Source organism: Centroberyx affinis, unplaced genomic scaffold (genome assembly GCF_046629955.1).
Source record: "Centroberyx affinis isolate AG114_WGS23_722 - 3 ecotype Tasmania unplaced genomic scaffold, CSIRO-AGI_Caff_v1 ptg000679l_1, whole genome shotgun sequence".
Classification (NCBI taxonomy): domain Eukaryota; kingdom Metazoa; phylum Chordata; class Actinopteri; order Beryciformes; family Berycidae; genus Centroberyx; species Centroberyx affinis.
In genome coordinates this window covers 26,392-37,500 of record NW_027279300.1, presented here as the reverse complement: position 1 = coordinate 37,500, position 11,109 = coordinate 26,392, and the positions used below count along the sequence as shown (strand labels likewise).

The window sequence follows — 11,109 nt, the reverse complement described above, 5'->3', positions numbered from 1 at the left end:
GATTAGTATTGAACACTAAGGCAGTGTTTCCAGTGTTGCATGGTTGAGTTTCATAGTCACTGTGATTTTACTCATTCATGAGTTATGTCATTACAGCTTTTTTACCAAACCAATTGTTCAAAATGCAGAAAACTGCAGACAAAACATGATAAAATAAGTGAATTAAAAAAATATTTGTCCTGAGATGAAAAGGTAGCAGGCAGAACAAAATAGTTCGAGGACCAGTTAAGGAGCAATTAGGTCAAATTTAGATCCACCATTCCCTCAGGTTACACTGGAAAAAAGCCCAAACTGCTAAAACTCAAACTCTGCCTGATTCTACTGATGGGAAATCTGCCACTCAGTGTTTTGTTCTGCCACCAGGCCTACGCAGTTTGGGGATTTCATGAATTATATGAACAAGGACACGTGTACGGGCTTCATGTAGTTTCCCTTCAATGAAGTACTAATATGGAGGAAAAATGAAGAATGTGAACATTTCATATTTTGGTATGGTATTCAACAATAATTGTTGAATCTTTATGTTTCGTTTGTCACTTTATTACCATGCAAAATGTATTTATATTGAATTATGTCAATATATTACTACTTTTACCGCCATTTTGACAACATCCTGATAAGTTTACACGTGCATCTGTAACGCAAAAGTAGATAAATCCAGTGGCAGGAGACAGGAAACAATATATTGTTTGCTCAGCGCTACATACGGCAAACTAAGAAAATGAAAACTGAAAAAAACAAAAAACAAACTAATTCAATCCCTTAACATCACCACTATAAAGAGTCAGCAGATAGAGAAGGATGGAGAGACAAACAAATAGACAGATAGATCTATTAAGTTACCAAGTTACCTGCATTGTGTGATTTCTGATGAAAATGCTGATGTCAGTCTGTCTGGAAGCTCTGATGTGTCTGAGCTGCTGCTGCTTCACATCTATTTATATTCCAGGTTTGTAGAAAAAATTATACATTAGGATTGCACAATGCTGACAATAGCTAGAATATCAGGATGTGGGTGTAATTTTTTTCAGTTCGTCTCACTTCAAATATTGATTCTTCAGTCATGAAGCAAAGTTTGGTTTCCAGAGAAGTCATCAGCTCCACACAGCAGAGAAACAAGGTAAAGAATAACACTTCACAACGGCCTCGTTCCAATTAATTAAACCGTGTATTAACCTATAGCAAAGTATTGTAAGTATGCAATAATACTGCGTTACTACTTAATGAAACTCTCTGCAGTACATCATATCTATTCAAATCAAGTGTTTTCACACTGTTCAGTCCTTTTAAGTCTGAACCAGACTTCTCCAGGTCGTTTGGCTCGTTTCACACATATCAAGCGGACCTATTGGACAGAGATCTTGATGGGAGTACAAAAAAACCCAAACTAGAACGGCACCCAGAGGGCATTCACATTATAACGCTACACCTTGCCTTTGAACGACTCTGTAGTATTCTGTAGACTTTTATTTTGACGAGCTAATCCTCTGATGTGTTGCACGTATCTCCGCTCTGCTCTGTTAGAAGAGGGAGGACGGAGACAGCAGCTCTCAGGTTCTGAAGCACCATGAGCAGTGAAACACTGGGACTGGTGTTTAGGTGGGGCTCCAGTTGAAACACTAATATCAGTGTTTGGGAGCACTTTAAACACAATATTTTGGTTTTGAAACACAAAACATGGTAAATCAATACTAAAGTGGGGGTTTCGGAGCTATGCCCAGTTTTAAGTGTTTCAATACACATGTATGAGTCTGCAGACACACAAAGAGTGTTTTGAAAGTTTGAAAGTCACTTTATACGAGACCTTCTTCAAACAGCACCGTTTTATTTTACATAACGTGAGCTTAGAATGATAAGGTTCTATCTGCCTTCAGGATAGTTCTGAGATATTGAGCTTCAAAGTTTTCAGCATCCATACAATTGGTTTACGGATACTGAAAGCTGAAGACCCCATGTTTTCAAAACAGTATAACATTCATATCTTCAATTAATATTTGTAGGCTCCAAATCCTCTTATTTCACTCAGTGGCCTTTGTGACAGCGAAGGCCAAATGGCCTTGCCCCTAAAATGATGAAATTCCAAGCCTGCTTACTAGGTTTTAGAGTTCCAGGTTTTACCTCGAAACACCGTGAAGTGTTTCCAATCTCTAATCAGGGGTGTCTCCAATCCTTGAAAAAAAGAGTTTGAATCTCTGAAATGTTTCAAATCACTTAACTCATTGGTGTGTCCATGCTCCATATCAGGTTTGAAAACTCTGTGACCTGAGTGCTTCAAAGTGCCATTTTCAGATTCCAAAACAGTCACCAGAGGGTGTTTTGTAACACTAAAGGTTGTCTTTAAACACCAGTGTAAACGTGTAATGGTGGCAGCAGAGTTTCCACCACTTTTTGAATAATATGTTGAATATAATATGTTGAAGAATATAATGTTTTTTTTGTTCTCTACCTTCCTGAGTGTGAGTGTGTGCACCCGCGCACACTAATACAAATATCTGTATGTGTGTGTGTGTGTGTGTGTGTATGTGTGTGTGTGTGTGTGTATGTGTGTGTGTGTGTGGGTGTAACTTTCTTCGGTTCGTTTCAATTCAAATATTGATTTTTCAGTCATGAGGCGAAGTTTGGTTTCCAGAGAAGTCATCAGCTCCACACAGCAGAGAAACAAGTTAAACAATAACACTTCACAATGGCCTCGTTCCAATTAATTAAACTGTGTATTAACCTATAGCAAAGTATTGTAAGTATGCAATAATACTGTGTTACTACTTAATGAAAATCTCTGCAGTACATAACGTAATTCTTCTTAAGTCAATTTTACTTAAAACTTAATTGTCCCATAAGGTAAATTTGGTTTCCAGTAAAAACACAATAGAAACACAATAAAAACACATTACAAATCAACACATCATAGACCAGAAAGACAGTCAATACTACAATACTACATAGCATATACAGAATATAGTTTTTTAAAGTTTATTTTGTTCTCCTTTTGTTGCCTACCTGAGTGTGTGTGTGTGTGTACAGTATGAGCGAGGGAGTGACAGATACAGACGGACGAATGAGGCTGAATGTTAATAGTGGATTTGTTTTCATCAGCCAAACATCTGGGGAAGAATCTTCTGAAATGTGAAAACATGGTCTGGAAAAGTGGAACATGGACCATAGAAACAGTCTGATAAAGAATGATGATGAAATATTACATCCATAGATAATGTCGTCCAGCTGTCGTCTGTCTGCGTCTACCTGTCTGCGTCTGCATGTTTGCGTCTACCTGTCTGTCTGCGTCTACCTGTCTGCGTCTGCATGTCTGCGTCTGCCTGTCTGTCTGCGTCTGACTGCCTGTCTGTGTCTGTCTGTCTGCGTCTACCTGTCTGCGTCTGCATGTCTGCGTCTACCTGTCTGTCTGCGTCTACCTGTCTGCGTCTGCATGTCTGTCTGCGTCTACCTGTCTGCGTCTGCATGTCTGCGTCTGCATGTCTGTCTGCGTCTGACTGCCTGTCTGTGTCTGTCTGTCTGCGTCTGCCTGTCTGCGTCTGCCTGTCTGTCTGCGTCTGACTGCCTGTCTGTGTCTGTCTGTCTGCGTCTGTCTGTCTGCGTCTACCTGTCTGTCTGCGTCTACCTGTCTGCGTCTACCTGTCTGCGTCTGCATGTCTGTCTGCCTGCCTGTCTGTCTGCCTGCCTGTCTGTCTGTCTGCGTCTGCGTCTGCCTGTCTGTCTGCGTCTGACTACCTGTCTGTGTCTGTCTGTCTGCGTCTGTCTGTCTGCGTCTACCTGTCTGTCTGCGTCTACCTGTCTGCGTCTGCCTGCCTGCGTCTACATGTCTGTCTGCCTGGCTGTCTGTCTATCTGCCTGTCTGCGTCTGCCTGTCTGTCTGCCTGTCTGCGTCTACCTGTCTGTCTGCCTGTCTGTCTGCCTGTCTGCGTCTGCCTGTCTGCGTCTGCCTGCCTGCGTCTACCTGTCTGTCTGCCTGGCTGTCTGTCTGTCTGCCTGTCTGCGTCTGCCTGCCTGTCTGCCTGTCTGCGTCTGCCTGCCTGCGTCTGCCTGTCTGCGTCTGCCTGTATGTCTGCCTGCCTGTCTGCGTCTGCCTGTCTGCGTCTGCCTGTCTGTCTGCGTCTGCCTGCCTGCGTCTGCCTGTCTGTCTGCCTGCCTGTCTGTCTGCCTGCCTGTCTGCGTCTGCCTGTCTGCGTCTGCCTGTCTGTCTGCGTCTGCCTGTCTGCGTCTGCCTGTCTGCGTCTGCCTGTCTGTCTGCCTGCCTGCGTCTGCCTGTCTGTCTGCGTCTGCCTGTCTGTCTGCCTGTCTGCGTCTGCCTGTCTGCGTCTGCCTGCCTGTCTGCCTGTCTGTCTGCCTGTCTGTCTGCCTGCCTGTCTGCCTGCCTGCGTCTACCTGTCTGCGTCTGCCTGTCTGCGTCTGCCTGTCTGTCTGTCTTCGTCTGCCTGTCTGTCTGCCTGTCTGTCTGCGTCTGCCTGTCTGTCTGCCTGTCTGCGTCTGCGTCTGCCTGCCTGTCTGCGTCTGCCTGCCTGTCTGCCTGTCTGTCTGCCTGCCTGTCTGCCTGCCTGCGTCTACCTGTCTGCGTCTGCCTGTCTGTGTCTGCCTGTCTGTCTGCGTCTGCCTGTCTGTCTGCGTCTGCCTGTCTGTCTGCCTGTCTGCGTCTGCCTGTCTGCGTCTGCCTGTCTGCGTCTGCCTGTCTGTCTGCGTCTGCCTGTCTGTCTGCCTGCCTGTCTGTCTGCCTGCCTGTCTGTCTGCCTGCCTGCGTCTGCGGTAGAGGAGATTGAAGAATTGTGTTTTTTCCATTGTATGGAGGAACAGTCTGAAAATCACAATTCTAGCACATGAACAAACCAACAAAGCAGATTTGGACAATATATAAAAAAACAAACCCTAATCATTCTGCTGAGCTGTTTTCTTTATGTTGGACTTTGACAACATATATTGCATATATAAAAAATATATACATTTATAAAAGAGTCTCTCACTTTTTTCCACCTATTTACAATTATTGGCTTTGTTCATGTTGAGTAAATACCAATGGATATATGAATAGTGAGTCAAATTTCAACCTATTAACATTCAGCCTCATTCGTCCGTCTGTATCTGTCACTCCCTCGCTCATACTGTACACACAAACACACACTCAGGTAGGCAACAAAAGGAGAACAAAAAAACGTTTAAAAAACTATATTCTGTATATGCTATGTAGTATGAAGTATGTACTATGAAGTGCAAAAATGTCTTACATGTTAACTAGTGACATTTTAAAATGTCACTAGTTAACTAGTTGCGCGCAGAGGTCAACTAGTGCGCTGAAAATCACCGCCACTAGTTAACTAGTGGAACATTTTGGACGTCACTAGTTTACTAGTAAGAAAAAATATGTGTAACTAGTTAACTAGTAAGAAAAAATATGTGTAACTAGTTAACTAGTAAGGTCCAAAAAATCCTTACTAGTTAACTAGTGGACATTTTGGACCTTACTAGTTAACCAGTGCACAACATGCAAATGAAACAGGCGGGACAATGACAAAATCCTGAGTCCTGATTGGTTGACAGTGGAGAGCCAATAGGAAGCCTTAATGCAACCTCTCCCGCCTCCTCATTAGCATTTAGGACCTTACTAGTAAACTAGTTGACATTTTGGACCTTACTAGTAAACTAGTAAACATTTCAAGGCGCACTAGGGCACTAGGGCCATTCTGCATAGTAACTTGAGTTTTAGCAGCATACTTTTATTGCATTAGAGAGTGATTTTAGCAGCTTCCCATGACTAAAACGTCATGTTTGAGTAAATGTTGATTCATTAGGCTACAGTATATCGTTCAGGTCATATAGAACAATTGTCTGTTTCAAAATACAACTCATCCACACCACAATAAACCCAAATGTATTGAACGGCAGCTTTCCAGTTCCAGCAGTAGCCACGGTTGATATCAATTTTTCTAATCACATTATTATCGAACAAGAATTAATTGTAGTTTTATTAGAGGCAACACTTTACTTTCCTTCACATCAAACTAAACTAAAAACAGAGGCTGGTCTAATGATGTTTGATCCCATACAAAAGTTGGTTGAAGCAGTAGCTGTTGGTTGAATCTGCAAATTCCAAGCATGTAATGAGCTACAAACATAGAAATAACAGCAGGGAAAGGGACAGACAGTGTTTCTGTTAAGACTGAGGTTCCCAACTTAGATAAATACAGATTTCTCTTGATTACAAGACAGCTTTCTCATAATTACAGCATTTTCAGGTAGATTTCTAATAATTACTCTTGATCCGTTGCCTTATATATGACAAGTTTTCAATTAAAAAAGAAAGAAAAGAAAAACTACTCAGGTCATTTTGGCACTGCCACCTACTGGCGATTGTAAATACGGCAGCAGCCTACATCCACTGACCTCCAAACATAAGTCAGTGTAGTAGTTCAGCATAATGTAATAGCACAGTGCACGAACCTTCAGATCAGTTGTTTTTGTATTTAACAACAGTTAAACAAAAAGCTATAATCTGGCCCAGAAAACAGTATGGAAAAGCAAGTTGGCCTTTCAACACGCTCAGATAAATGTTTTCATAATACTACCACACAAAAGTCGGAATATGAGAACAAAAGGGACATTATAAGATCCTGTAATCCAGTAATATCAGCAGAATAATATTGAAATATACTCTACTGATGTGGGATCAGAGAGGCGTGTTTTGACCATCCACTAACCCTAACCCTAACCCTAACCCTGAGAAACTTGTAATATCCAAACATGATTGGGACAGGGGGGGCTATGTTGTAGGCCTACACTGTGTTCAGTGATGAAATAATACATGATCATCTCTGATAGATAAAGCCAGAAACACACAGGCTGCTGAACGATTTTCATACAAGCAGCTTTTTTAACGTCTTGGGCGGACTGACTTCTCCCCGTCACTGGTTTGGCTGTTTTGATGCCCGGTTATACTGTGGACAACAGTTATTATCACTTTTTCAAGATGATGTCTCATTGATCCATCATAGTGCACTAGGTTGTAAATTAAACATATAAAAAAAACAATATATAAAATAATAAATAATCAGCAAAGTAATATGTATATTGAATTGAAGTGAATTGATTTTATTTTGAAGAGGAAAACAGATGGAGGTAGGTATGATTCTACGATGTTAATCTCCACTGTAGGTCTTATCATCCTCTTCTTGTTTGAAGCCTGTTTAATCCCTCTGGCTGTGGGCTTGAACAGTGACCTCAGCATAGTGGTCTACTGTTCAGGGTCAGGCATTAAGTACAGAAAAGTCCAGAAAAATCCTGACACCCTTATTCTTCTTTCCGTGGCTTAGGCAGAAGCATCGTCCTCTTCATGTTTGATGGACGTCTTTGTTTAATTCCTCCGGCCGGGGGCTTGAATAGTGACGTTCCAAGCGAAGTCTTCAGCGAAGTAAACTTCAGCGTGGTCGTCCTCCTGTTTGATATCGGTTGTGCAGGTCAGAGTTTTCCAGACGCCTCTGAAAAATCTCCTGACACCTTTCATCTTCTTTGAGAAGCTGTGGGTTCCATCATTGGAGTCTGAATTATCATCATCCTCCTGTTCAATGCAAGTCTTCGCCCTCTTGCTGTGGGTTTTCCAGAGTCCTCCAGAAACTCCTCTGTTGCCCTTCCTCTTTTTTGCCCACTTGCTGCGGGTTTGATCACAGAAGGCAGAAGCAGCGTCCTCGTCCTGTTTGGTGGACATCTTTGGTTTGGCCCTCTGGCCGGGGGCTTGAACTGTGACGTTCCAAGCGAAGTCTGCGGCAAAGTAAACCTCATCATGGTCGTCCTCCTGTTCAATGTCAGTGGTGCAGATCAGAATTTTCCAGAGGCCTCTGAAAAATCTCCTGACACCTTTCTTCTTCTTTGAGAAGCTGTGGGTTTCATCAGTGGAGTCTGAATCATCGTCCTCCTGTTCGATGCGAGTCTTGGTCCTCTTGCAGTGGGTTTTCCACAGTCCTCCAGAAAATCCTCTGCTGCCATTCTCTTTTTTCGCCCTCTTGGAGTGGGTTTTCCAGAGTCCTCTGGAAGATCTTCTGCTACCCATCTCTTTTTCAGCCCTTGGCTTTATCACTTGGCTGTCGTCCGACTGAACTGCCTTGGTTTTGCCAAGGCAGTTTGTGGCCAAGTTGGTGGCATCTGCCACCTCATCATCTGGGGCAAAGTTGTCTGAGGTCATGACTGACTTTGTCTCCATCAAAGCCATGGCGGCCTCAGCTCTTTCAATGGTAATCCTGAGTGTGTTTGCCAACTCAGTGAGGGATGGCTCTTCATCTGCAACCACAACAATGTCAGCTGAACATTCAGTGGTTGAGTCAGCTGGAGCCGGCACACTACAGGATTTCCCACTGAACTCCATAACAGCAGCCTCCAGTGCCACAGCCGTGGCACTCATGTCCCTTTGGACAGAGGCTGTGTGGGAGGGCTGGGTGGTACCAGAGGCCTGGGAGGTCCCGGAGGCCTGAGAGGTCCCGGAGGCCAGGGAGGTCCCAGAGCCCTGGGAGGTACCGGAGGCCTGAGAGGTCCCAGAGCCCTGAGAGGTCCCAGAGGCCTGGGGGGTCCCAGAGCCCTGGGAGGTACCGGAGGCCTGGGAGGTCCCAGAGACCTGAGAGGATTTCCCACTGAGCCCCATAACAGCAGCCTCCAGTGCCACAGCCATGGCACTCATGTCCCTTTGGACAGAGGCTGTGTGGGAGGGCTGGGTGGTACCAGAGGCCTGGGAGGTCCCGGAGGGCTGGGTGGTACCGGAGGCCTGGGGGGTGCCGGAGGCCTGAGAGGTCCCGGAGGCCTGGGAGGTCCCAGAGCCCTGGGAGGTACCGGAGGCCTGAGAGGTCCCAGAGGCCTGGGAGGTACCGGAGGCCTGGGAGGTCCCAGAGGCCTGAGAGGATTTCCCACTGAGCTCCATAACAGCAGCCTCCAGTGCCACAGCCGTGGCACTCATGTCTCTTTGGACAGAGGCTGTGTGGGAGGGCTGGGTGGTACCGGAGGCCTGGGAGGTCCTGGAGGCCTGAGAGGTCCCGGAGGCCAGGGAGGTCCCAGAGCCCTGGGAGGTACCGGAGGCCTGGAGGGTACCTGTGGCCTGAGAGGTCCCGGAGGCCTGGGAGGTGCCGGAGGCCTTGGAGGTCCCTGAGGCCTGGGAGGTCCCAGAGGCCTGGGTGGTACCGGAGGTCTGAGGGGCACGGGAGGCCCGGGGGGCACGGGAGGCCCGGGAGGTACGGGATTGCTGGGGGGCACGGGAAGGCACAGCAACAAACAAGCTACTCCAAAGTGCCGACCTGGAGTTGGATGGTTTTGCGTATTCCAGCATATCCATTATGGTCATATAATCAGTCGACAGCATCCAGAGTGCGTTCTCCACATTCAGATGCAGAGTGGCCTCTTTGGGATTGTCAGTGAAGCGCAGCTCTGGGTTGATGACCTTGACCTTGCTGATCAAACTGAGCAGCCGACTCCAGACTAGCCGGCGTTCTTCCCGGCAGCTGTATCGGCGTGTGTCGTCCTGAGAGAGGGCCCCTTTCAGGACCCTCCTGAGGGACTCTTTGCTCAGTATGAGCGTCTGGAAGAGAAGAAGAATAATGGCTAATTGTCATTTCATTTAATCTCCATGTCTCACAAATGTATCTATAGAATAGAAAACTTTAATGTCCTCATTGAGGCAATTTGTTTTGCAGCTTAAACAGCAGACAGCACTTCTTTCAACATTCAGCACACACTCATATCACACGGTAAAAGTGGAATCGCCTTTTTTACGATAAAAAAGCATACTGTGCAGTACTAATAATACTATTACAGTTTCAGAGTTTCAGTGCTTTGTTGTCAACATGCACATAGCATGATAAAATACATGCTATACAGCACATATAATACAATATGTACTTATCCAGATAAAGTGCATACTAAGTGCACACCTCATAATGCAGCAGCATATTTAACTACAAATGGTTTACAAGTAGTAAAGAAAAAAGTAAAAACAAGCAAACTTAAAGAAAACAAAGAAAAAAGAAGTAGAACTGGAGTAGCCTACATTTAATTGGCTAGCTGTTTTTATGGCTCCATCTTGTCTCCACTGCCTGTTTAACTGAGTGACGGCTGAAGGGATAAATGAGTTCCTGATTCTATTGTTTTAGACTGTGGACCTCTGAACCTGAACCAGATGGTAGAGCCCCAAACTCATGGTTAAGAGGGTGGGAAATATCTGGTCAAGTATAGGTGAGCTAGATCTCTCTGCTGCTTGTCTTTACCACATTTTTGGGCAGTCCTACCCATTCTGTATTTGTGTGCCACCTTAGCATTACCATAGCTACACACCGGCAGATACTATTGCTATATTACTGTATGTGATAGTAAATTATTAGTCAAGTGTATAAGCAAATATGCACCAATAGCCCACGTTAGCCTATGAGGATTTTGTGTATACCCAGCTAAAAATGAACAGTGTAAAGTAAATCTATCAGAAATTGAGTCAATCTGCACTCACGCAGACTTGGAATGAGGGCTACATTGTGTGTGTGTGTGTGTGTGTGTGTGTGTGTGTGTGTGTGTGTGTGTGTGTGTGTGTGTGTGTGTGTATGTGTGTGTGTCTGTGTGTGAAATCAAGTTTTAAGCCCACAGTGCCACAGCGACCTGACAATCACTCGGAAAACAACTCTATTATAACCGTTATATCCCGTTAATGATGCAATTTTGAAAATCACCATACGGACACATATTAGAAGAAGTGAAATTAGCTACTGAGACCATAATCTCTTGTCAAAAAAATGTAATTTTGAGTGAGAAGTTGAGCTGTGGTCCCATTGACATGAATGGAGTTGGGCGGGATTTGGAGTATTTTTGGAGCCGACCTCTAGCGGACATTAGAGGAACTGCAGCTTTCAGCCACTTCCTTACTGGCTTCAAAATTCACCCGTGGTTTTGGCTGCTTGTTCCAGACCAGCTTGTCTATCACAGACTAAGCCAATGGGTTTCTACACTGTCATATAGGGGAGGAACACAAGGCAGAAGAAAGCACAGCCAATGTAGCTTGCTAACACCGAGTCTGTCCGGCTGCTTCAACTAATTATATAAAATATTAACGGCTATATTGAAACTTTTCAATCGGATTTTCTTGAG

The 11,109-nt window shown here is 44.8% G+C and overlaps 1 protein-coding gene across 1 annotated transcript in view; it reads right to left on the bottom strand.

Annotated features, from left to right (window-relative positions):
- LOC139643956 (microfibril-associated glycoprotein 4-like) overlaps positions 1-898 on the bottom strand; it is a 6,876-nt gene extending 5,978 nt beyond the window's left edge. Inside the window, exon 1 of the mRNA XM_071519279.1 lies at positions 852-898. Coding sequence (XP_071375380.1) covers positions 852-857 — 6 coding nt within the window. The 5' untranslated portion in view covers positions 858-898. The remainder of the gene's footprint in view (positions 1-851) is intronic.
- Positions 899-11,109: the final 10,211 nt, after the last annotated feature.